The sequence below is a fragment of the Hylobates moloch genome, unplaced genomic scaffold (assembly GCF_009828535.3).
Source record: "Hylobates moloch isolate HMO894 unplaced genomic scaffold, HMol_V3 SCAFFOLD_1, whole genome shotgun sequence".
Taxonomy (NCBI): Eukaryota; Metazoa; Chordata; class Mammalia; order Primates; family Hylobatidae; genus Hylobates; species Hylobates moloch.
Window position 1 is genome coordinate 36,369,278 of NW_026652276.1, and position 26,949 is coordinate 36,396,226.

The 26,949-nt window shown below is 45.4% G+C and overlaps 1 protein-coding gene across 6 annotated transcripts in view; it reads right to left on the reverse strand.

Annotated features, from left to right (window-relative positions):
• NRP2 (neuropilin 2) overlaps positions 1 to 26,949 on the reverse strand; it is a 115,484-nt gene that overhangs the window by 77,665 nt on the left and 10,870 nt on the right. For all 6 annotated transcript variants that reach the window (XM_032754815.2, XM_058439312.1, XM_032754814.2 and 3 more), the window contains 2 exons: positions 22,569 to 22,746; positions 3,655 to 3,836 (listed from right to left, as the gene is read on the reverse strand). In XM_032754815.2, the coding sequence (XP_032610706.1) occupies positions 3,655 to 3,836; positions 22,569 to 22,746 (360 nt within the window). The remainder of the gene's footprint in view (positions 1 to 3,654; positions 3,837 to 22,568; positions 22,747 to 26,949) is intronic.

A 26,949-nucleotide genomic window follows, 5' to 3' on the forward strand; every position in this document is an offset into this window, starting at 1 on the left:
CCAAGATCCTTTTCTGAGATGTGTTAGAAGGTTTAAAGGTTAAACGAAGAACTCAAGTCAACAAATACTCAAGCCCACTCAAGGCTAAGATTGTCCACAGAAGCTGGGAGATTTGGGTTGCAGCGAATGATTTCATAGGAAAGGACTCTGCTACGAAAAATGTCCACTCTGTTTTTCCGCTGTGAATTTTACAATAACTCTGCAAGTAGAAGAATCTATAGGTATCAAGACATTTAAAACACGGTGGTTTTACCGAAAGCTGAGTTTGCCTTCCGCGCAGAAGGTGAATTCACTTCCTGAATTCAGGAAGTGGAGGCAGTAGGCACTCCGAGTTTTCTCTACCTCTGTGAATGACCCCAGAAATGTCAGTTTCTGAAGTGTCACAGGCAAACAGGAAAGAAAACCTGATCTTGAACTTATGGTTAAAGGAGCTTCTGGAAAAAACCAAACACACACACACACACACACACACACACACACACACACACACACACAATTTTCCACTGATTTTGTTTTCAATGTGACATTTTACGTTTAAAAATTCCTTTTTTTTCTCTTCTGCTCACGATATCTTGATTTGAGATCTTTTAAGTATGTAAGTTGTTCTGGCTTACCCTTGTAAATGTAGACAGTCTGGTAACATATAGAATCTTTTATACACCACTGCACTTAGGGCAGACATGAACCTTCCATGCCAGCCACATGCCCTGGTCTGCACTCACACTGTGGGTCGTACAGCAGAGCCTCACCAGGGTAATGTACCATCGAAGGCTTCTAGAGCCCTCTGTATGGCTATTTGCGTATCTGTGTTTACAGTTTCCCCTGCTTCTTCCTCTCTATGAATCCGACTAGCAAACATAGCTGTGTTTGTTTGGATTTCTTCAGCATGTCCACCCATTTCTTTCATGTTCTGTGGATGATGTAAACTTTGTATATTTTCTCTCCTGACTCCAACAATGGAAATGTGGGTATAGGACAAGGCACCTGCATGAATGCTCATTTTTCTAAACTTCTCTGTTTTGAATTTTGCTCCCTTGTACATTTCTGCACCTTATACAAGGTTGACTTTTTTTTTTTTTTTTTTTTTGAGATGGAATTTCGCTCTTGTCGTCCAGGCTGGAGTGCAATGGCATGATCTCGGCTCACTGCCACCTCCACCTCCACCTCCTGGGTTCAAGTGATTCTCCTGCCTCAGCCTCCCAAGTAGCTGGGATTACAGGCACGTGCTACCACACCCAGCTAAGTTTTGTATTTTCAGTAGAGACAGGGTTTCACCATGTTGGCCAGGCTGGTGTCAAACTCCTGACCTCAGGTGATCCGCCTGCCACAACCTCGCAAAGTGCTGGGGTTACAGGTGTGAGCCGCCGCACCCGGCGTATATAAGACTGACTTTCATGCGGACAGTTGCTCTTCCAGCAGCAGGCGGGTATGATGGCAGGTACAAGTGGCCCTGAGAAGTCTATGGGCTCTCATCTGCTTTCGCACATTGCCAGGAGTGTGGCTGTTGTTGGCAGGGCTTTCTCTTACAATCTCTTCACTAGGCAACCCCAATCCTTAAAGCAGGCCACCCCATTTCTCCAAGCTGAAGCCACCTAGCTCCGTTGGCTGGCACCATTGTTTCTAGGCAGTTCACAGACTTGTTGCTTCATTTGAAATCCTGCTTCGGCATGTCCTCAAGACAGCAATGTTGAATTATGATACCCTCTTACATGTTTTATCTTTTAATATCCTCCTTTCAAATTTGCATGATGGATAGATTGAACATTGACTTTTCCTGTGGCTTTCTGGAGAATGTAGCACGATGCTTTGTGAAATACTAAGTTGGGTGGTGTGAGACCAAGGCTGAGTTTTCATGGCCCTGCTCACCCTTGTTCTGACTTTCCTTGCCCAGCTTCCTGGAAGATCTTGCTTGGAGCTGTTTTCCTTTCATGGCCAGCACAGTGAAGCCGAGTGGCAGCATTAGCACTAGGGACCTTACTATCGAATAGATTCTCTGGAGCCCCTCGATTGCTAAGCCACTTGACTGCTCCGCCATTTTCATAACCACCACATGTCAATTGTACCTTTACTTTGCACTTATTAATTCTGCCTCATATCATAGTTTTCCTTTCAGTTTACATACACACTCATCCAATAACATCACCTGCGAATCTGTTACGTGCAAAGGGTTTGCACACCTGCCTCTCCAACCCAAAGAGAGCAAGCACCCTCTTTTATTTCTTTCTCTTTTATTCTCCCCACTGCTCAGCAGCAGAGGATGCTCCACTGGTGCTGGTGGCATTGATCTGAATTTTGCACAAGACTCAGGGGAATATGGATCAAGCTACTCAGAGGCCTCACAACAGCTTGAGCCACTGGACACACAGATTGTCAGCCCCTGTGACCTCATCATAGTCAGGAGCATGAAAACCCAAGGCAGACAGACCTTCTTGGGACCTGTGCCCTGCAGCAGCCTGGGCTGCCACTCTTGCATGACACAGTCCCCTTGCCCCACCCCTTCATTTGATTCCACGTTCTTGTTCTCAGGCAGACAAATCCGGCAAATATTTAGACAGAGTGGATATAAAAAGTGCTTTCAGCAGCTACCACTTCCTTTCAAGAACTGTTTAGTGAAAAAGAAAATATATATGAATAGTTCCCCTCACACTGAACTCAGCAGGCGCCGGTCTTGGGCCTCTTGATGACAAGGCTGACAACCTCCCCTCGAACCAGACTCCATCCACTAGTTGTAAAACTTGGGCTCCTCGGGGGAGAGGGGAGACACACACATAGATGGAAGGGGAGCCTCTGAGGAAGGGAGTGGGTGGCGGTTGGGGAGGATTGGAGGACATGCTTCCCTTAGCCTCGAGATAACAAGCTCCACACATCACAGAAGAGGACACACCACTGGGAGAGCTTGAGTGTAGATGATGAAGTGGGGTCTTGTGAATAAAAGTCTGCTGTATTTAGTTTTGGAAATGAGCACTGGCCCATATTCTCAGGCCCTAAAGTAATCTAAGGGGGACCTGATGGAAATCAAGCAGTCAACTTAAAGCAAGTGCGGTGCCCTCTGACTCTTTTTCTGCTATTTTCTGATTGCTTTTCAGGGAGTCAAGTTCATTGGCATTTAGAGAGTAGGGGTTCAAGGGACAGAGGTGGTAACATGGACTGCCAAGGGGAATTTCTAGGAACCTTATTTTAATTTAAAAGCTATGGTGTGACCCCGTTTGGGAGGTCATGGCAAGATCTTTAGAGACTCCAGACAATGAAAAGATTATGTCCTTAGCCCCATGTAGTTCCAAATAAAGACAACATTAGACCATGAAGTAATCGTGAGAAAGTCATCAGAGTTTTGCTTTTTCCCATGAAGATTATTTTGATTTTAAAAAACATACAAAAATCCGATTCTTTCAAGAAGTGTTTTTCTGTTTGTCTAATACCACAAACAATGGCTGTTTTGACCCCCCCTCCACTCTACAGCCCACCCCCTTAAGCTGGTGGATAACCTGAGCTGGCTCTTCTTCTCAGGATGTCTCTGGGTTCACCTTGGACCTCTCACCATGCTCAAGCTGGATGACACTGTCACCCTTACCCAGTGCCTCAGCCCACTGGGTGCTGTCCCTCCTTCTTCTCTAAGACGCCCATCTCCCAGCCCCTACGTGTGACCACACTGACCTGTCTTGAAGATCTCGTAGCGCAGAGAGAAGCCTGCCCCCTGCCGGGCGTAGTCGGAGGTGAACTTGATGTAGAGCACGGAGCCCGAGGAGATGATGGTGGGCGGGGCGATGTTCCCACAGTGTTTGCCCAGGAGGTCTGCGGATTCACTGTCCCCATCCCGAATCTCGATAAAGTCATACCTGGGTGGGGATGGCACAGACAAGAAAAGATCACTCGAAGGACATGAGAAGGACCGCTGTGTCGCTCCCACTCATGTCTCTCTATTCATTTGCAGACGTTCAGGTGTTTCAGACGGATAAGCGAAGGGCACTTATGTCTGCTTGTACAGACTGGCAAACAGAGATATTGCAGGTTGTTGTGCTTTGTGAAAGCCACAGAGTGAATAAACACATGGCTGGAAGGCCTTATCTCTTGCCCACGTCAGAGCAGGAGCATCATTCTATCAAATATCACAAAACACATTTTTTTCTTCCTTCGATAGCACCATTTTTATTTCCATTATGCTCTCTCAGAATCTTAGTCTCTCCTTCTTAGCTCTGTGACATTGCAAGCTGCTGAACCCCTTTGAGCATCAATTTCTTCATCTGTAAGATGAGGATAAAAATATCCACTCCGCAAGGCTGGGGAGAAGATAGAATGAAAAAATATATACGTAAGGGGCTAGGCACTGTGCCAGGCACACGGGGGATGTTTCAGAGACATTTGTTTATTTTCCCATCTCCCTCCAGCCCCCTGTTTCAATTTTCCCCTGGGCCATCCCTTCTTTAATTGTTAGTGACAAAGACTCCCCACCCGTGGGCCACCGCCCTCCCTAAGATGACTCTGCGAGGTTCCCATCAGCAGTGTCTAGTCAACATGTGTTCTTAAAAGGAATCAGCCTCATATTAGATAAGGCAATAAAAACCTTTCTCCAAAAGCAGGGGTGAGTCTCCAGGGGCCCACCGTCTACGTGCACACAACTATTAGCCTCAGTGAGAGGCAGGGCAGGCTGCCCTCCTGAAGTGGAGGCCTGTGCTCATTTGAAGCACAGTCAAACTGGCCAGGGCTGGGAAGAAGGCACCTCAAAGACACCCTTGGCTCCGTTCATGGGAAGGTGCAAACATAATGCACCATTTTATCTTGACACACATTTTCCAGCCCCGTTATGTGCTCTGGCAGTCCTCACTGTGCTGCGTTTGTGCTGCTTTCTGGGCTCCCAGTTAATACTCCTGTCACAACTGCTTAGGTGGGAAACTTCCTCCCCACCAGCTCCCTTCCAACTGCTGGCCGCTGCATTATTTACTGAAAACCGTCCATCTCCCTCTCCCTCCTTTTCTGTTTATTTATTTTGCATCAACCTGTTAAAGCAACACTTAAGAAATCTCTTCCTTGCGGGTAAAGAGAGGGCTGGGAATGCACCCTTCTCTGGCATGTGCCTGCCAATGGTTCCTGTCACATACAAGGATCTGGGGTTGCCGGCTGCCGGTAGGAGTGGCTGGTGTGAGCTGGGGAGGCCTGAGGCCTCACTTCAGCCCCCAGGAGCTATGTTACTTAGCCACTTTCAAATAATAGGCCTGTAAAGGAAGTCTAAGGAGTGGGCCAGGATTAATTCATTCTTAGACCCCACAGGGCTGGACTCCCCCAGTCCAAAAAGAAGTGCTGAATCTCCTTAGAGTCTGGAGAAGTCAAAATGGCAGTTGCAACCCCCAGGGAGAAATGGAGAGATGGTCACAGACTGAGAAGGCTGTGAGGTTGGGGAATCTGTTTAGGTCTGTGGTTTCAGTGTGGGAGATGGTGCTGACTTTGAAAACATGCTTCCTCATTTCCAAAACAAAAGTAAAAAGACGCTTCATTTGTTCTCAGGGGAAACTCCCAAACCTTCCAGAAAACCCCTCCTTGCTACTTTCACACTAAGGCAAGCACTGCTGGACAGACACATTCCTGTGAGCAATGGTGATGCCCTGGCAATGTGCACAAAGGTTGAGAGGCTCTGCCACCCATGTTCATTAATCAGACAACTCATCTGGACTAAGAAATGCATGGCCCAGAGCGCAAGAGTCCCAATCCCAGAAGCAGACGGAGCTGGGCTTCCACCCCAGCTTGGCCACTTTTTAGCTGGGTGACCTCAGGCAAGTTACTGAACCTTTCTGAGCCTGAGAAATGGGGAGAAAAAGAGTAAAGTAGGGATATTACAATTTTCTCCCAGGGTTGATGTGAGACTTAAATGACAAAATCTAATCTATATAAAGTGTTAGTCCATAGTCTGGCACCCAGTGTGTGCTAAGTAAATATGAACTGTGATTTGTTGTATTCTCACACCCATTTCAGAGGCGAGGAGGCTGAGCCACAGAGCAGAAGCGACCCTGTTTTAAGAGATGGAACAAATGAGCAGAGGTGTAGTATCAGCGGGAATGGAAATCTGTTCAAACATTCTGGAAGGCATTTTGGTGAAATGTGACAAAAGTTAATATGTACATAGCCTTTAATCCAGCAATCCTACTGCTAGGAATTTTTCCTAAGAAAATAATCAGACAATTGTGCAAAGACGCATATGCATCTTTGTGCATATATTTTGAAAAAATATAAAAACTGGGAGGATATTTTGCTTATAAATGGTTTCAAAGCCCAACCGTCGAGGGAGGGTGAATGCATTTGGGATATTTATAAAATGGAATACTCTCCTGCTACAATCAACAGTCTGCAGGTCTAGAATTTTTTGTTTTTATGGAAAAACGTTCATGCTATACTGTTAACTTTTTAAAAAGGAGATTTTTTTAAAGTATGTTTTAAAAGGTGTACATACATTTCCTTACATAAACATACAGAGGAAGTCTGAAAGACTACTAAAATATGAACAATGGCGACAGACATGGGTGGTGGGATAATTGGTAATTTTTACTCTCTTTTTTTGTAAAAGAATCCAGCTGTCATGATTTAGCAGATGTAGAAGTAAGTTCATCATCATCACCATCATCGTCCATGTCACAGAACTGGAGTGAGGAATAAATGAGACACAGTAGGCCGGGACATCTAGAACAGTGCCAGGGACATGACCCACATTCAATAAATCATTTTTTAAACTTTTTTTTAAAGGATCACCAGATAGTTCCAGTCTTTGTGTTGCCAGTTTCTCTAGGAAGGACAAAGAGAGGCCCTGACATCCCACTGGCTTGTTCATCAGAAGTGAGAGGGTTTTATCTGGTTGCCTAATCACCCATGGAGTCATTTAGGGGATTAACAGAATCAGCAATGAAGCAGGGCTGCCCAACAAATGCCACTGTTACAAGCTTGCCTCAATTTACTCAATGGATATAGACCACCCCAAATCCCTTCTTGTAATGCTGCCTGCGACAAATGCATCCTTATGTATCTAACACACATATAGAGAAGGGATGCATTTTTGATCCCTTCAAAATGCATTTTGATGCATTTTGCTTCACATAATTGAATTGTACTACAGATTTTTTCTCTGAGCTTGTTAGTTAAAGGACCCCTCCGGTGAATCCTTTTGTGAAGCAAATAATCAACAAACCTTACTTGAACTTCTTAGAAAAACTAGATTTTTAAATAAGGTTTGCTTGAGGGGAAGTGACACAGTTACAATTCAGCAGCTGAAATCCCCCCAACTTCCAGTGTTCTGGTTCTGCCCTGTGGACAAGCCCCACTCAACCACATGGTCTTCTGGCTGGGCCTTTTATATAAAGGGCACACTCCAAATGACATGCTGACTTCATACAGAATGTCTCATTTACCTCCTGTGTGACTGACTCATTTGGGGAAATTTTTTATTATGAGGGATTTGCTACAGCTGGAGTAAATCTCCTTAGAAATTTCAGTGTTGTCAGGTTCATTTGTGAAGAGTTAGGCAGAGGCTTAGGAAGTTTCTGGCTTTGGAATAAATACGGCTTTGCATCTAGTGTCTAATATCCAGTGTTTGGTAAAGGAATCTGGGGTACAGACTCAGAGCTCACCCCAGTGATAGTCAAGTAGGATAACTTGAAAAGCTGCTCCTCTTAGAACGTATCACTCGTTTTCCAGAAGGCAACATCAACCAGCTAACAGACATATTAACTAGAGTGTTTGCATTTCATTATTCATAATCTCTCCTAAATGAAAAATTCCTTTCAAAGCTTTAACACTACCTTGTATTGTTTTATTTATTTTTTTCCTGAGCTGAAGTAGCCATCTCTACTCCCAGTTCTTTATTTTCTCTCTAAAATGGTTCCCTGAGTGCCTTTTTATTTGTCTCCTCACAAATTCTGACGTCTGCATGGTGAGCATTTGTCTAGAGAATGCTTTCTCTACTTTCTTTCTCAACTTCAAAGTCTTACATTTCTCTCCCCAAACCTACATTTAGGCCATGGGAAATTTTGACAGTGAAGTTAATTTTAAGAGTCCATGGGAGAGATATGAAAAAGCAACAATCTCATCTCTTCCTCTCATCACTAGGCAAACATGAAAAAGGGCTTTCTAGTTTCCATAACTGTCTCCACGCTTGACACTTCCCAGCAGGGCACCAAAGGCTGGGTTAGTCAACAGAGCCTGTGCTGGAAGATTCACCAAGCTTAGGTCCTTCTCTCAGGGCACCGAAATGTCTGGCCCTTGTCAGAATCCAGCTTTAGGGATGCCACACAGAACCACTTGGAAGGGGATTTCTGTATTGAAGATAAGAGTACTTAGGTCTTCCGAGGAAGAATACTCTGCCCCTTCTTTTGGGTGTACGTATCAGAACATCTCTGCCCAAGTCCTGACATCATAACCTTTGCCAACCAAGCATGGCCTCCTTTCACACCGCTCATCATAAGATCATAAGATGTTGCAGACATTTTGTATATGGTGAGCTCTTTCCAACCCCAGGGCCTTTGCAAGTGCTCTTTCCTCTGCCTGCAATACTCCTCATTGTTGTTTTCCAGGGCTGGTTGTTGCTCATCCTTCAGGCTTAAGTACAAATGTTACCTCCTCAGAGAAGCCTGCTGTCACCACCCTATTTCAGATGGCAGGCCCTTATTCTCTATCTCACCATCGTCTTACTTCTTTCATAGCTATGATCACAATCTGGAAAGGTCTGGTCAAGACACCTATTTGTTTATGATCTGCTCCTGCGCTAGACAATAAGCACCATGAAGGCAAGGACCTTGCCTCTTCACTGCTGAATTTACAACACTTGCTTGGTGCCTGGCATGTAGGAGGTCTCATTCACTTTTTGTTGAGTAAATAAATGTAAACGAATAAGGGACTTGAGGCTGGTGTTCCATGTTAAGAAGAACGCGTGCTACGATGATGCTTTCCGTGGAGTTCGATCCATTTTATACTCTCTGTCTTTGTGCCCCAACACATTTACTGAGCTATTCTGGTTGTATCTGAAAACCAAAATGTTGCCTGGTGACTCAAAAACATGAAATATAACATTTTGAGTGGAAGAAACATCTCAAATCATGCTGACAGCATTTTCACTATTAGCGGCAAACAAATCAACTATAATTAAAATGCTGTCAAAGTGATTTGAGATTTTTCTCACACTTTCAAACCTCCATATTTCATGAGTAGATTATCCAGGCCAGAGAATTTATCACCTCCTGGAGTGCCTTTCTTCCAGGAGGCTCAAAGACACCTACAAACATTGTCTTATTAATCCTTACATTAAAACCTGTGAGGAAATTGGGAGGAAAAAAACAGCACTGCCACACACAACTTCCCAACAAAGAAGCTGCACGATGCCTAAAAAGGCTGCAAGGCAGACCTGCACAGTGCTGAGGTCTCCGCTCGGTTCCGGCCTGAAGCCAGGCCACCTGCTCCTTAGGCTCAGTACAGTCACCTGGGCTTTATGGAGAAGTCAGCTCACTGTCAGGTCGGACTTTTTAAAGTAAATTTCATTTCCTTGAATTTCTGCCTTGCATCTGTACCACACCCATTTACTAAAAAGCTGGTATATCTGCAAACTGTTCACACTTTTTTGAGCATTTACCATGGGCCAGGCCGTTGATTCAGATATTATTTCATTTAATCCTCATTTCATCCAAACCAGGCCCTGTTACAATTACTATCCATTTGCAGATGCAGACATTGAGGCCCAGAGAAGTTAAGTGACCTGCCCAAGGTTACATGAGGAGGAAAGGTCAGAGACAGGCTTTGAACCCAAGTAGTCAAACTCCAGGGCACAGAGACCTCCCCTTCCTCCCTTTGTCTTCTTGTGGGAGGAAGATCTGAGGGCAATGAAAATACCAGATTGCCACAGCACAATAGCATTAGCAGGTACCAGGTGTAAAGAATCCTTATGGCCTCAGTTAGGTTTCCACAAAATGGGCATAAGGTATGTAAGAGACTTAACAGAATCTTGCTCTTTTGAGTTGTTCCGTTTAAACAAGGCTGAAGGACTTACCAAAATTAATAGACAAATCACCAAGAGGAAAAGTGAGTGGATTTGGAATCCATGATTTCAAGACTCAGAAATCTAGCTTGTAAGAGTTCAGATGGGATAACATATTAATTTTTGTAAGTGGAGTATTTTTATAAGCACATATATATCCATATGTGAACATATGGCCCATGGAGTGAGAAAGCAGCATCCCGTATATTTATAAGCTCTTAAGCTATCATCTAGAGCACATATTCTTAAATGCGGGGATTTCTACTAGGGCCTACACACAAGTGTAAGTGGGTTGGGGAAGCTCTATCTTTGTTTGCTGAAATTTTGTGTTTGTGAGTAGGCACATTTTTCTAGGGAAAAGGTCTGTGACAAAAGAAACGTTACATTACTGTTAACTGAAACATACCTAAGAGGGTGTTGTGTAACCTGGGAAGTGTAGCATGTGGGCTTTGCGGACAGACCCAGCTACTTTCTGGCACTTGCTCATGGTGTGATTACAGACAAGGTATTTAACCTCTCCGAGTTTCAGTTTCATTATCTACAAAATGGGCATAACAACAGTCTCTACCTTTGGGGGTGGTGGCAGGATTGCGAAGGTACGTGCAGGCCCAGCACAGTGCCAGATGCCTTAGGAAGCGCCTGAGAGCCCCTGGCTATTTTTATTATTACCAGCGTAAAACAAAACAGGATGGTGGATGTGGAGAAGAGAAGAGTTACACACACATGACACCTTGGGAGCCATACAGGAGAAGATGAAACAAAAAGCACAGTTAGAGGCAGTCTCAATACTCCCCTTCTTGGGGCTGGGTTTCTAAAAAATCATCCCCCTGCACAAATCCATCAACAGTGTTTCAGACACTTGAGTTTTCGAGATTTTATTTCAAACTTGTGTTTCTGAGCCCAGGCTATGTTCAAAACCACCCGTCCTCCATCTGCTGTCTTAGATAGCAAGGTGCTCAAGCTCCCAAGAGGCTGGTGAGTTAATGCCCATCAATGGGTCAGCACAGGCCAGGCGCGGTGGCTCACGCTTGTAATCCCAGCACTTTGGGAGGCCGAGGCGGGCGGATCACGAGGTCAGGAGATCGAGACCACGGTGAAACCCCGTCTCTACTAAAAATACAAAAATTAGCCGGGCGTGGTGGTGGGCGCCTGTAGTCCCAGCTACTCGGAGAGGCTGAGGCAGGAGAATGGCGTGAACCCGGGAGGCGGAGCTTGCAATGAGCCGAGACTCCGTCTCAAAAAAAAAAAAAAAATGGGTCAGCACAGTGTATGGCACACAGTACGTGCTCCATGAATAGCCATTTGTTGTTACTGCTGCTGTTATTCTTGTTTGCTATTTAACGCCAAAGGCTCCAACAGTTCCCAAACTCTGTGTTTCTTTGTGTATCTGCATCGGTACCAAGTGCCTTTTTAATAGTGGCTGTTTGCAGTTGCATTTTCTCCTTCATTTCTTCCCACCACAAATCGCTGATATTTTGAGCTGCTTATCCACAATCCCCTCACAACCAGGGTCACCACGGCTCTTCAGAAAGGAGGAAGTCTGACCACCCACCAAAGGAAGTACATGGAGAGAATAACCCAAAACAAACTGAAGGAATTATTCCACAGAACCTTGAAGGCAAGAAAATGGAAACGACAAATAACATCTATTTATAATTGCTGGCTCTTTTTCCGCAAAGGCCTTGCGATGGTGAGGGCCCCGCCAATCTCATTGTTCCTCATGGAGCAGGCTGCCAAGAATGCCTCCCGACGTGAGGAAGGAGGCCACTCCAGACAGCGCGTCTGATAAGTCTCTCTGAAGGTGAACTTTCAGAGAATTAAGGGCACACAACAAAGCCTCCCCCACTTCTGTACTGGTCCTTTGGGTGAATACCATTTCCCTCGCTGACCCGGCTGGCCAGCAAGGCACATTCCTGAGGCTGTGTGGTCACGGGTCTGCTCTGCTTCTGGACCAGCACACACACTGGAGGCCACTTGGATGAAACATGTTTGCTTATGTAAGGAATGGTTTTCTAGGCAACTGGTGCCAATGTGAAGTTTAAGGCTTTGGGGCAGGCTGCTTTCAGCATGAGTGTTGGGTCTTCCGTTGGTCTGCTCTGTGTCTATAAAATCCTCACCCTCTGCAGTCAACTTAAAGGGCCCCTTGCTAGCATTCTGGAATGATACCAGAGTGCAGAGGAAGAGTAGTCCACAATTTCTTTCCATTTCTGTTTTTCTCAGCAGCAGCAGCAGCAGCAGCAGCAGCAGCACTAGCAGGTGTAAAGGTGAATCCCAGCAGAGCCAGGACTCACTAAATTTTCCTGTACTGGCCTGGGTCAATCACGCTTGCATGCCTCAGTTTGCCTCATTTGACAAAAGGGAACAGGAATCATGCCTTTGTGCCTGGTGGGGCTGCCTGCATGGGTGACCACTGAAGGGCAATCAGAGCACAGCGTCTGGGGCCCCTGGTGTGCTGGCAGTGCCCCTTTACTCGGCAGGGTGAACAGTTCCCTCCGGAATAGGTGTTCACAGTAATTCTGGCTCCCAGGGATCCAGTTGTGAGGGCAAATCATAACTTCCCCATCTGTCCAAAAAACGGGAGCCTGCTGGGAACGGAAGTGTACTGGGCACCGGGGAATCCACCACAGCAACAGAAAAGTCCTTTTTGTTTTTCCAGGGATTTAGGCTCCATATCATTTTTCTATTCCCCTTTGCTGGCATGCAGCCTCCCTAACAAAACTTGGAAGATGCAAAACTCATCTGAAAAACGTGCCACGCAGAAATCCAAGTAGCGGACAGTTTGGGAGTAGGTGGCAGGTGTGATGGGCCCCCCTTTTGGAGTTCATTTACTTGGAGCTTCAGATTATAGAGCTTGGAGCTTCTCCTGGCTCCAGGGGCAAACTTGTCACTACTGTGCAAAAAACACCATGGTGTGGAAATGATGGGCCTGCACTAATGTCCAAGCAGGAAGGGGCTGCTGCCACGCCAGGGTGGAGATTCTGAATCTAGCACTCAGGGGCCAGTCAGCTGGAACTGCTTCCGCTTGTGACTATGCTCTCGACAGCTGCATTCTGAAGCATCATGCTGCACAGGCAGCCCGGGCCACGTGAGGCATGTTAAAGCACTCACCTTCTCTCCCCATCCCCGAAATGCCCTTTCCATTCTGAGAGAACAGGTCGGGGTTTGTTGGGGGTGGAGGAAGCAAGCATTTAGGAATATTGGGTGCTCCTGGCTAGAGCCTCATAAGACCATGAAGAAAGATGTTTAGAAAGGACATGAGCTTCTACAAGAAAGGGAACCAGATTACAGGAAGTCTCTGAGCAGGATGGGAGCTGTGTGAGTCAGACCTTGAAGGATCTTTATTCATCTCACAGCCATAAGCAGGCTGTTTGTTTTGCGCACAGAGCTTCTGGCTGGTTGGCCACAATATTGTAGCGACCAGTGGGGGCCCTGGCAGCGTGGGAGGAGGCATCAGTGCCAGGGATGAGCTTCAAGGGCCACATGTGTATAAAGGCCCAGGCAGGGAAGAGTACAGCAGAAAAGGCCCCCAGAAGATAACTCAGTACCCCAACATTTAACCCAGCAGCCTGCCCTGAGGCTTGGACTAAATCTTGTATCTGCTTGGACCTCAGTTTCCCAGCAGATGACCCCCCAAAATAATACTTTCTTACCCTCCTACCACTCTCAAAAGATGACACATAGATAAATCGCTTTGAACTTTTAGATGAAAGGTGCTGTATAAACCTGAGGTCTCATCAACTGTAATTGTTACAGTAATTATTTTAATGATAATAATGATGATAATGGGAGGGGGGGGGGTCGGGTGGGGACGAAACCTCCTACTTTGAGACGAAGAAAATCTCTTCCATTAAAAACCTGCATCACAAATCCTTCTGCTCCAAGCTCTCAACCATCTCTTTCAAACTGCCAATTCCTGGGCTGAAATATTATTTACTCCTTTCCTTTCCAATAAAACAATTATTTGTTCCACCATTTCCCCCCTCGCTCACTCTCCGGTGTGTCTGGCTTCGTCCTGACAGCTGGGCCATGGACTGTTTACATGTCTCGCTCACCCTCCAAGACTCTGGTTCAGCTCCATTGACACTAAAGACAGGCGAATTCTCTCGGTGTGAGGAATCAATTACTTCCGCTGACACTCTATTACTGGCCCTCACATCTTTGGACTCCAGATGGAGAGTGAAGGTGGTGGTGAGGATGGCAGGGAATTTGAAGAGGATGGTGAGCGGGGCTGCGGGGGGATTGGGGGAGTAGGAGGTAGACGACAGGGAGGCAGAGAGAGACGACGGACTGAGAGGCCTCCAGCTTGTATTTAAAGACACAGAAAGAGATCTCTCTCCTTGACTGCCCCGCTGGCATCCGGAGGTGACTGCATGCCAGGAAGAGGCAAAGAAAAGGAATAAAAAGAGAAAAGGAAAAGAAAAGGCTTGTCAAGGATATCTAAAGAAATCAGAGAGGCCCCAAATACCTAAGCACTGGGACAGCAGATGACAGCTCCAAGCAGATTGACACAGGTATACAAAGGCAGCTTTGGGCTGCCTGGCTTCAAACCCAGCCCCACGATTACTATCTGGGTGATCTCTCAGGGCCTCAGTATCTCCATCTGTTAAATGGGATAACAGTAGTACCAATACCAGCTGTGGAGGTTAAACATAGAAAGCTCTTAGGGTAGGACCTGATGTCTGGCCAGAGTTCAATAAATGTTTGCTATTGTTGTCTAATTCTGAGAGTTCCTCCACGTGACCCACAAACATACAGTTGAGTCCCCAGTGGAAAAAAGTAGAAAAATATTAGAGACTGCCAAGATGCTTGCTACAAAGCTCGAAAAAAGGCATAAAAAAGTCATGCTTTTCTGCTGCCCTCCCAAACCTAAGCCCAACTCACATTTCTTTCTCCTTTTCCTTTTCCTTCTTCTTTTTAGAAAATTTTATTTTGACCCAGCTAACATTTTTCAGGGATTCTCCTTCTAGGAAAAAAAATTTTGATTATGTAAATTAAATACAACCATCTACTCTGCAATCAACTGAGATGAGTTGTGAGGCACGATGTCCCATAATGAAGGACGATTACAGAAGCTCTTTTCTGGAAGGAAAGACAAGGGCAGCTGATACCTTTTTCTTTTTTCTGGAATTATTTATCCAGGCAGAAGTATAAGAATGGAATTAAATTATCTTTTGAGTTTCTCTTAATCCAAAGGCTTAAATCCCTTGCCACTAAAAAGGACAAAACAAAAAGAATATAAATTTTTTTCTATAGGACTCGTGACTCCAGGAAAATACACAAATCCCTTTTTAGAAAAATCTGATGTTTTCATTTGGTATATTTCCATCTCTTCTTTATCCCCTCCACACCTGGAGCTCCCACTGAATTTCTTAAGACAGACTCTCAGCCGGTGTAATTAGATGGGAGAATTACATGGAGTTACATGGGGTGAGATGCTGGCCCTCTGGGATCTCTGGGTTTGGAGAAGGTGCCAGGCTGGAGAGGCAGAACAAGTGGGATTGTGCATGATCAAATCTCAAGTGATTTTCTCAGTCAGAAGATAAAGCATATTGTTAAGAAGGGCATCCACAGCGAAGCTTGCATTGAGACAGTTACAATTGCAACACTCATTTTTAAAAACAAACTGCCCAAAGTAATTCCAGCTGCTTTTTAACCTTGGTAAGAGGAGGAGAACAGTCTGTGAGTTGTTTTTCCCCTTGATCCATGGGTGAGGTGGAATTGCTGGGTGGACCCTTTGGTCAAGGTTGGTAAATGTGGGGCCAGCAGCCAGCTGCTCCCATTCGTCCACCGCGTACCTGGAGGTGGATCTGTTTCTGTCATTAGGAGGATTGTTGCAATACAGAAAAGTATTACTGCTCACTGGCTCCTTAGGGGAATCAGAATATTTCTGTGGTTGGGCAGGCAGTAAATAATAACGTCAGTAATAATGTCATGAGTGATCAAGCAGCCTCTCCTCAACAAGCACAAGGCACCCTCTTGAACCACACAGAATTCTCGCTATGCTTTGTTGGCTTTTCAGACTTCAACGGACACCAGCTGAAGCCACACCTCCAACTGGGCAATCTGGCCTCCCGCCCTCTATTCATAGGAAAGAGACTTGGATTCAGAAAGTCTTGTGTAGCAGGAGATTGACAAGAGGAGCTTAATCTGAAGTGTTACCTGGACTTTCCCAGGCCAAACCCCACTTTCAGGCCTTCCACTGGGGGGTCGCTGGACATAGGGTATGAGGCTGCAGAGACCCTACGATGGACAGGGAAGGTGGGGACAGCAGAGAGTCCCCATCATCTCAGTCTTTCCTGCTTCCTGACCACCCTGTCTCCTAAGGAGATGGTGGAAGTTGTCTGGCCAGGAAATACAATTAAATAGTATTGCTCAGGCACCTCTTCACTGGGAAAAGGGTTTGTGTCAGCAAGTCACAAGGACAGTCCCTTTTACTCTACCCTTATAATGCTCACTGGTTAAGAAATTGGATTCAGGCGTGTTCAATTATTTTGGTTCCTGAAGGCATCAAACCCTCCCTCCTTCTTGTCTTTGGGCATGCTGCTGTCTGCCTATGACACCAGCCAAACACACTCCCTGCTGCCTGGCCAACTTCTTTAGAATTCGTATAGGCGTCACCTTCTCCAGGGAGCCTTCCTTGATCTTCCCAGCTTAGGCTGGACCTGGATGCTGTGGGCCCACATAACAGGTCCATATCATATCCTCTGCCAAATGCATGATGCTGGGGAGGCAGACAGCACAAGAGTAAAGCAGAGATTGAAAACTAGGGTATCTGGCTTCAAAACCCTTCTCTGCCACTTATGGGAGTGGAAACTTGGGCCAGTTGCTTAACTTCTTTGAGTCCAAGTTTCTTCATCTGTAAAATGGAAAAAGTAACAGTGACTTTAGGGAAAAGAATATGATTTATTCATCACTGTATTCCCAATACTACCAACGTGCTTAGCACATAGTAGGTGTTTAATAGCTATTTCCTGATGAATGAATGAATGGTCTATTACCATTTTGTTGGTGAGAGACTCATGTCCCAAATCAGTTAGTGACATTCTTGGCCTGTGTCCTACCCCCTAAGATTATGTCATATTCCTAGATGGACAAATAGGGAAAACAGATCTGTCTGCCTTCCAACACAGATTCAGTTCATGCGGACCTATTGCCTGGCATTTCCAATGTAAAAAATATCACTAAATCACCTGCACACACCTGCCTAGCACCCTCCTAGACTAGGCGCCATGGGAGTTTGGATATGAAGTACATGCTTTGTGCCCTTGTAGAATTTACTTGCTGAGAACTCAAGATGACCACATATGAACAAAAAGCAAGGGACTCAGGCAACATCAAGTGCTCTGGGAGTTCAGAGGAGGGGGTGATAAGAGAGAACTGCAGGAAGCAAGGAAACTCAGGGGAGGAAGATGGGAGCTTGCAGCTGGACACCGTGGAGGGAGGGGAAGGAGGGCTGGAGCCCTGGGAATTCAGGGGGCTCACGCAGATGTAAGACTACGCTTGGTTGTTTGCAGGGAATCGAGGGTGTTTACTGAGCACAGGGAAACACTGCTGGCTGAGTGGGGAGGGCCAGATGACTGAGGTCTGGTCTGATCTCTCTGTTTATTATGATCAGGTTATCAACTGGGAAACTGCTACCTTTCTAAGATATCATCTCTTACTTTGGGAGAAACAGACACATCTTCTAAGATATAGAGGGCCCCTCTGGCTGTAAATAAACACAAGAGCACCTTGTTTATCTAGGACACTTAGAGGCAAATATCCAAAACCTTAAATATGCAGAATACGAGGGTGTGGGGGAGCCTAGAAGAAAAGATTATGAGCAGCTACACTGATGTTGAGAACTCCATCCTCTGTTGCTCTTACGCTTTGTCACTTTGGGACCACTCCCCAGTCCTAACTCTGCTGCAAGCTTGGCTGGCTGAAGCCAACTGGAAATGCTGGCCTTGGGATTGCACTGGCTTGGGCAAAGCTTAGGTCCCATAACTCAAACTTCCCAAGAGACAGCAAGGGCTCCTGAAGCAAAATTGATAACCCAATAAAAAAGCAAAAACAAGTCAGAAGGGGAAGGCTATAGGAGACAGGCATACTCGTAATAGGATGTGTGAAAGCAGGAGGATTGATAGAAAGTCCCAAACTGTCCCCTGACAAAGTCCAATGATGCTAACACAGTTGCTAACTTATTGGGCACCTACATAAAAAGGCAGAGCAATCTTGCAAAATATTTATTATTATGACAGCTTTGCAGATGAGGAAACTGAGGCCTGGGAAGTTTACAAGGTCAATAAAAATTCAAATCTTAATCTGCCTGTTCCAATTATGGCAATACTGGCTGCTGTCACAAAAGTGAAGCTTAGGATTAGAAGCCTGAATCATTGAGAAAAAGTTGACTCCTCTCAATGTAGGTTTTAAAAAGACAGGGAAGTGCAGCACATGATTTAGAATGTTCTTTATTAGCAATCCTTTAAAAAAGAACTCTTGGAACTCTTTAAAGTTCTTTTTTAAGAATTTTAAAGGTGGATATTTCAGTATCTGGACACTTCACCTAAATGGAATGTCATTCTTCAATGATACGTGGTAAATGAGATATTGCTGTGCTGAACATAGCACATACAATCATTTATGTAGACTTCCTTGAGGTTTTTAGCCTAAGAAATGTTCTTTCATTTCTTGCTAGTGGGTTTTGCACTTTCTGAGACCCATCAAGATACCCATCTAGAAATTACCATTTTTTTTTTTTTTTTTTTTTTTTTTTTGAGATAGCGTCTCACTCTTTCACCCAGGCCGGAGTGCAGTGGCACAATCTCAGCTCACTGCAGCCTCTGCCTCCCAGGTTCAAGTGATTCTCCTGCCTCAGCCTCCAGAGTAGCTGGGATTACAGGTGCGCACCACCAAGCCTGGCTAATTTTTTTTGTATTTTTAGTAGAGACGGGGTTTCACCATGTTGACCAGGCTGGTCTCAAACTCCTGACCTCAGGTGACCTGCCTGCCTTGGCCTCCCAAAGTGCTGGGATTACAGGTAGAAATTACCAGTGCTTAAAAGGACCCAGCCTCTTGGTTTTGGTTTTATTTGGTTGAGCCTCTGGGATGGGGTGGGTGCTGGGGCTGTTTGAGAACTCCTGAACAAGCTGTGTTACATGCAGGTGGGTGTTTTAAAAATACATACATTTTAAATTTTAGAAATGGAAAAAAACACTCAACTTTGTGTATGGGTTTCTAAAACCATAACATTCAGTCTGTTGGCTGATGACTCAAGCGAAAGGCCTCTGTCTGCCCGGAGCAGCAACATCCTAGCATCCTCCACTCCACAGGGAATAAAGTGGCTTCTCTCTGTTTGCCCAGACGGTCCGTAGTCTCGCCCTTTTGTCCTTTGGCCGCAGGAGTCCAGCAGTACCACAGTGGCCTCTGGTTTCTGCCCACAGCTTCTATACAGGCCCCAAAACAGCCTGTGGGTGCCCAGGATTTGCATTTCTGCAAGTGACTGGAGGGAGGAGTCAAGGGAAGTTCACCAGAGATGGTGGCCTTGGATTGCACTGAGTCAGGCAGAGCTTGTGAGTGAAATTTTCCAAGCAGACAGCAAGCTTCGATGGAACAAAGTTAACAAGCAACGGTTAGGGGAAAAGGTCTATCTGGGGTTTACTCAGCAACCGTCTCAACCTTTGGGATGTAGAGTTCAAGGTATACAGGGAGCCAAGGGCCCAGGAGCCACAGCCCAGGATAAATTCTTTCATATCAGGGCCCTGTTTCCAGGCCTCGGGGCAATCTTTGCAGTTAACCCTGCACGTAGGAAGAACCCGGGCAAACACGAGGTTGGGCGTGCTGACCACTGCTCTGTCTCCACAGCTGAGCTGGCTGCTTCTCCTGACTTTCTTGCTCAGTTCCCCTTTTTGCTGGGGCATTGCTGCTGTGCTCTGTGATAGGAAGACCAGCCCAGGCAGTTTTCTTTTGAGAATTATCCACCTTATGGGCCTGCAGAGCCAAATCCAATTTGAAGCATGCACCCAAAATAAAAAGAGAAAGCAGGCTAATTTCCTTGGAGAGTGAGTGCTTTCCAAACCCAGGAGCTCCCTTGGAATGAAAATGCAGTATGGAAGAGAGAGGGAGAGCCGGAACAAGACAGAACTTCCAGGACTTCAATTAGATTAATTGTTCCTTTCACAAGAAAGTGAAACAAGGCAGTGGGGAGGGGAAGCCCATTTATTGCAAATGCAAATGGCCAGGGGAAATGTCAAAAATACCTTGAAGAGTGAGAGGCTGAGAAAACCAGATGTGTCTTTCTAAATACAAAAATTAATGAAAGAGAGAAAGAGAGAGAAATGGGGAGTGGGGGAGAAATGGGGAGTGGGGGAGAAATGGCGGGAGGAACAGAGAATTAATGACAAGGTTAAGTGGATGAGGCTTAATCCCAACAGAGCCTCTCTGACAGTTTGGCACTGGGAGAAACAGACCCCAGAAAGATTTTTTTCTGACCTCCTTCACTTTTTAGGTTCAACCCAGACACATGAGGTCATGGAATGGGGAGAAAAACAGGAAGTGATTTAGTGAGCATGATAAGCCAGAAGATAACCCTGTAAATCGCTGGCTTCCCCTACTCCACCTCCAGCAAGGGGCAATGCCTTCTTCTTCCCCTTGTCAGAGGCTCTGGCAACCTTCAGTTCTCCCCATCTCTGGGACTGAGTCCTGTCCATGGAAGGGGTACCCTGCAGCCCAAAGTCAGGGCAGGAGCATGTTTTTCTGGCCTTTCGTCCTTCCCAACATGTTTTAAGCCATGCTCACTAGCTTCTAAGTTTTTCCTTCCAAAAGCCATGCTTTCTCCCTCTGCCACTATGAATACACATAGGATGACCTCTTGGCAATTTCCCTGGGAGATTTGCTGGCATAAGCATAACAGAATTTGGCCCTTAGTAGAGAGAGGTGCTTAGTCAAATTTCTCTGAGCTCAGACCCAGGCTGTCTCTGTACATTATGCCTCCGTTTGTGCCAACCTTCTGCAGTCCAGCCAGAGGAATCAGAGCCCAAAACACCTTATAAAGAAGCTCTTCTAACAGAAATGTTTGATAAAGTTCACTGTCAGGGAATCAGAAGGCTTGGGATGCTGAGCAAATGTATCCAGGGTACTCAAGTAACTTAGACAAAGAGGAACTGGTGAGTTTCCCTATGTCATCCGTTGAGTCAAGAGTGGATCTGGGATTAGAAACTTCATCTTATGACTCTTCGTCACATGAGGCATTCATCCGGGAAACCCTTTGGTTTTCAACAAAGACTACCTCTTGTTATGAGAAAACCATTATGTAGGTGCAAATTAGTCCTAGGGGGATAATAATGACATCAATTCACTGAGCCTAACAGTCTAGCACTAGTTAAAGAGGGGCCTTGTTTCCTCCATGAGGAAGTGCTGGCCCAGACCTGGACTGTAGGAGTTTTGCCTTCTCCTTGGTACCTGTCCTGCCAGCTGGCCCCTTTATTAATTTTTCAGTATTTGCAATTCCTTGCTTAATAGCAAGGAAGGCTTAGACAATTTATTAATCACATGGGAGCACTGAATACTTATCAGAGTAACAGCATGCTGCAGGCGCTCATTTGGGGCAGAATATGACTGTTGGCACATTCTTTTCTGCACAAAAACTCTCGCTTTATTTCCAGTGAGAAAAGACTTTAAGATGGAGCTCAGTAGACAGCTTACAGCACATCTGCATTCTAGACATGCTGCCTGCTTCCCACCCTTAACTTTGAGGGACCTCGGTGGTTAACATGGCATTTCTAAAGTACTCCCAAGCGTCTAAATGTCCACTTGGGAGTTCCTAAGCCACACATTTCCAGGGTAGCAGAACCAATGTTGTAGGACCAGCTGAGTCACCTTGGGTGACTGACCTAACCTCTCTTTTGCAAAATGAAGATCATAATGGCACTAACTTCCCAGGGCCCACTGTGCAAAGTAAATGGATTAATATTTATAATGCAATTAGAAGAGTGTTTGTTAAATCCATGACACTGACTTTGAGACTCTAACTTGTGTAGCACAGCTATCAAGAACCAATATGAATCTTAGAACTACTTAGATTTTTTTTTTCACCCTTTTCTTTTCTATAAGGGAACCAGTTACCACTATATAAGGTAACAGGCTGGTCCTGCGTGGCTGGATGTGGGGGAAGTCTCCACTTGGGGATACAGCTACTATCTTATTAAGGAAGCGGGTGGGCTTTATACATGTAGCAGCTGTGGAAATGGGGAGATGTCCAAGTGCAAGGTAACCCAAAGTCAAGAGGTGGAGTTTTGTAGTCCAGCCCCTGCCACCACAGGGGAATTCTCCTCCACTACCAGCTTTTGGAGGTAGGTTAATACTCTCTACTTTTCACTCAAGAAGGCTCTTTCCACCATACTGTGGGATCAGCCACACCTTTATTTCCCTGGAAAGGGAATGCCCCTTGAGGTTTTCCTCTGGGGCCAGGATCCACCACTGGTTAGCAGCAGGTCTTGGGGTGAGGGGTGATAGAAGTGACAAGAGCAGGGGTGAGGGCGGGTGCATCTCATGGATGGGATACAGAGTGGGACAGGATGGTGCTTACTTGCAGTCGTGCTTCTCGATTTCAAAGTGAGGGTTGAAGTTGAGGACAATCTTCTGGTTGGGTTCGGGGGCGTAAACAATCCACTCGCAGTTCTGGTGGGAGGGGTAGTCCTGGGGGTAACCGGGAGAGGTGATATAGCCCGCATCTTTGGAATTCAAACGACCTCCACACGGTGGGTCTGAAAGAGAAATCAACAACCCAAAGAACTTCAAATATGTTACAGCGTTCTTCCCCCCACACCCCCTCCTTCTCTTCTGTACCAGTGTCTGATTAAAACTATTTTACAGACCTTTTATGGCAGTCCAGAAGACTAACCTACTTACTCATTCGGTGGAAGAGATTATTCCAGCTCATCCCTCCCCCTACCCACCCGACTACACACACACACACACACACACAGATGAAAGTATTCCAGAACATGGCCATAAATATTCTCAATTACATGGTCTGTGATTAAAAAAACAAGAGGACTGCAAACTCAACATGCCTCCCTGCCTTTCCTGCCTCCCCTCCTTGGCCCGTCTTCCTCTCCTCATTCAACCTCCCATCTCTATCTTTATCTCATAAATCCTTCATTTTATTCGGTGTCTCCCAGCCCAGCCCAGGCAGCCAGCAGTCAGGGCTGTGGGAACTGACAATGGTGGTTTTGTGGTGCCGACCCACAAGCGAGCCTGGTAACAATTACATGTGGTGCAGAGGAAGCACTTTCAGCTTTGGGCCAGAACAGGCCCTGGAGGGTGATTGCAGCCTTTTTACATTTTTTTTTTTTTTAAGAAAAAAAATGCAAAACCCCCAAACATTTAATTCCACATATACCGCAAATTTGATTTATTATTTCATTATACTCCGAATGGAAAAATCTGTATTAGAGAATCTACTGGCTCTAGCCTTGGAATTTCGACAAAGGTGCTTTGTGTTGAATGAACATCTGTTTCTTCTGCGCTGTCTGCCCACTGTCCCTCCTGCCTGGTCACCACCACCAGAGTGTGCTGCTGCTTTGTCCAGCCATAACTGGCCGTTTGCAGGAAGAGCTGGCTCCCTGTACTCGCAGTGCCTGGCTGGAGGCAAACAGCTTCATGTGGCCCAGGAGGGAAGGGAGCCACCTTCAAAGGCTCCAAAGGTGGGTGATGACATTTGAGGAATCTCATCTATTCGGGAGTAAAGTTCTGCAATCCCCAGCAGGGATTCTTGGGAAATAGGGAGCTTTGCTTAAATACCACGGTAGAACAGAAGCTGGGAAGGCACATGAGACATGGAAATATTCAGAAGCCTCTCGGAGACCTTCCTGAGATGTGTGTGTCTCTTAGCATCAATCACGATTTAATATCGCCATCTGCATGGAGCAGCATGGGCCCGTGAATTATGTATTACGACTCAGCAGTCGCCCTCCAGGATGGGTCTTTCTCCTGTGTTCACTCTTTGAGGGAACAGGTCATGCATTTTTTAACTCTACAGGTGCACTTTACTATTCCCCATGTCTGTTGGCATTACTATCTCCCAGACCTCTGCTTTAGACTACCGGCCTGACAGGCTTTAAATGCATAAAAGATGGGCACGCTGCACACGGGTGGTTGGGACACAAATCCACACAAGTAGCCTTTTCGGCATCAAGCCTCCACAAGCTCAAACTGTGCCGTATTGAACTGCCCAGAATGGAATGAATTCAGGTCCATTTCCTACTGGGTGGAAAACAAAAGCAGTCATTTCCTCAGGCTGGTACACAGCACATCATCTTCTTACCTAATGACCCTGCACCCACCCCAACCCATGAGGACAATGAGCTCATCCCTCCCACCCAGACCACATGAGGCCAGCCACGAGGCCCAGTTCCTCTGCAGCCAATACCCACAGGCTTTCCAGGTGCCCACACCACTCCCCCATGCTGGGAACCCAATGTCATCTAGCCAGCCAAATTGAGGCCTGTTGGTCCTGGCTTATGCATATGAAATAGGGTGGAGTGGTCCTCTGAGACAAGGCAGAGGTGTAAGGACATAGATCACCAGCTGCTCTTACACAACTAGCAGAAGGGGGAATTTTCTACCGGGTCCAGCTCCTCCGCCAGCTATTTTGCAGAAAACTGCAGCCCTGCCACCAACTCACCCCAAACCACACTTTTTTGCCTTGGAATTCATCAGAGGAAACCTGAGCTGAGCTCCTGTTTAGTAACTGTTATGGTTTCCACATACTCTCCACTCTCCCCACCCACACTCTCTCCCTCCTTTCCCCATCCCTTCCTCTACTTCTCTCCAATTACTCTTGAAAGGGGAACTTTTCTCCCTCAATTGCCCACACCCCAGGTTTAAGCTTTTAGTAATTAGACCAGGCACACAGATCAGCAATAAAGACAGGAAACTTCTTCACAGGAAGGTTTAATTTCTCATCTACAGTAGAAACGATCATTTCTCCACTACCAAAAAAAAAAAAAATTAAACTATATATATCCCATAGCTGATAGTCTGTACTGTCTGCTGTTAAACCAAAAGAAAAAGGAGTCATCCATTTCTTTTTTTCTATCCTTTCTTTACCTGAAGAAAATCAAGGCACTTATTGAAGTATCAGAGAACTCATTAGAACATCTGCTTCAGTTGTGTGTGGTTAACCTTTTCAATACTCACAAATTTATAAATTCACATTCTTGTTTGGCTTGCATTCACACTCAGAAACACACACAAACATAGATATTGAACATACTTCAAGTACATATACGTATCAGTAATTCACACTTTAGTCCTATACACACGTTCACACCTTCTCATAAAATATCACACATCATTTGCACAAACATATATCCACAAAGATAAATACTAGAATTTCTGTTTTTATTTTTCTTGGAGAGAACAGAATTCTTGAAACATATCAGTAAAAATTGTAAAGAAAACACACTTAATCATTCTACATCTCCTCTTGATAACTGATCTTTCCTTTCTAGGGTTGGGGACACATCATTTCTTAAATACAAACATGTCCCAGCAGAAATTAGCTAAAATTTCTTCTGAAGAGCTATACCATCCATTACTTTGTAGGTCTTTATTGTGTTCCACAATGAACTTTATACATGGTTGCTGTCCTGTTTCAGAGGAGTCAAGCTAAGCCAAAGGAGAGTTGAACTCCAGGGCAAAACCCTTAAGGCCAATCTCCATATACGGAGGGGAAATTGACCCTGTTTGAGCTACTGAGCCCGTTCAGTGAGTTGACAAAAGACTTCATTCTGCAACTATTTCGTGAATACCTTTCACCTGGGGCAAATTCATCATCCGAAGAGAGATAGCAAAACCCAGGCTTGGACTGTTAGAGCATTTTCTCCCACATCTGGGAGGGAAGCCTGCGGGATGAGCCAGGTCAGGTCTGAGAAAGGCCCAAGGCTGAGAGGAATAAAGTGACATCTCCAGATGTAATTGGAAATAAAGAGAACACTAAGTTCTGAAGTCACCAAGTTCTGATTTTCCTCCTATAATGACTACTTAGGTGTTTTTATTTGAAATGTAAAATATCAGATTGTTTTAAACTCTTTCTGTCTTGCTCTTTTTCTCCTTCTTAAGTATTGTTGTTTTGCTGGTAGCCTAAGTACCATCTGCCACTGCCTAGGGGTAACATAGCCCTGAAAAGGCCAAGGGATGTTGTACCCCTTCACTTAGGAACTCACCTTCCTACAGAACCCAATCACTTTCCTTGCGAATATTTAATTTTTCAGAAGTATTAAGAATGGGAAAAGAAGATCTCTTAGAAATCTGGTCTGCCTTCTAGAAAAATGTAGTTGGCATTGTTTTAAAGGAACACTGTATAACCTGAACCTGACAATAATATTTGCTAAATACTGAAGCCTGACTGTAGTGAATAATCTGATTACTATAGCTTACTTCATGACACCTTGGTAAAAGACCAATCAGATCCCTCGCTTTAGCTGAACTGAAGGAAAAAGTCCTTGGCAAAACCAGGGAAACTTGGCCATTGGCTGAATGTGGGATTAGAGGGCCCAGTTGTTGTAAAAGGTGAGTCTGGGGTGATGGGACTGGGTTACCAGGAGAGGGATGGATCGACATTAGCAGAAAGATGGGAGATGGCACCCAGCTCTTAACTCACTCAATCTGACTTTTCTAGGGCTCAGCTTCACAAACTGTAATTCAATGAATGGACTGAATTAGGTGTGTAGCTTTCAAATTTATTTGTTTTTTTGAAGTACCTTTTTTTTTTTTCTTGAACAAAACTCTACCTAGACCTCCCATGTACAAAGAAAACAAAAGGGAGCTCTTCTTGGATGCTGGGAGGGAGGTGGCCAGAAGCAGTGTAGTGTCCAGGCCTCCTCGTTCCTGCCGTCAGCTCAGAAGGGCTTCTCCGCAAGTCCACTGGGGCTTCCTGGAACATGGTTTGAAACCCCCTAAAT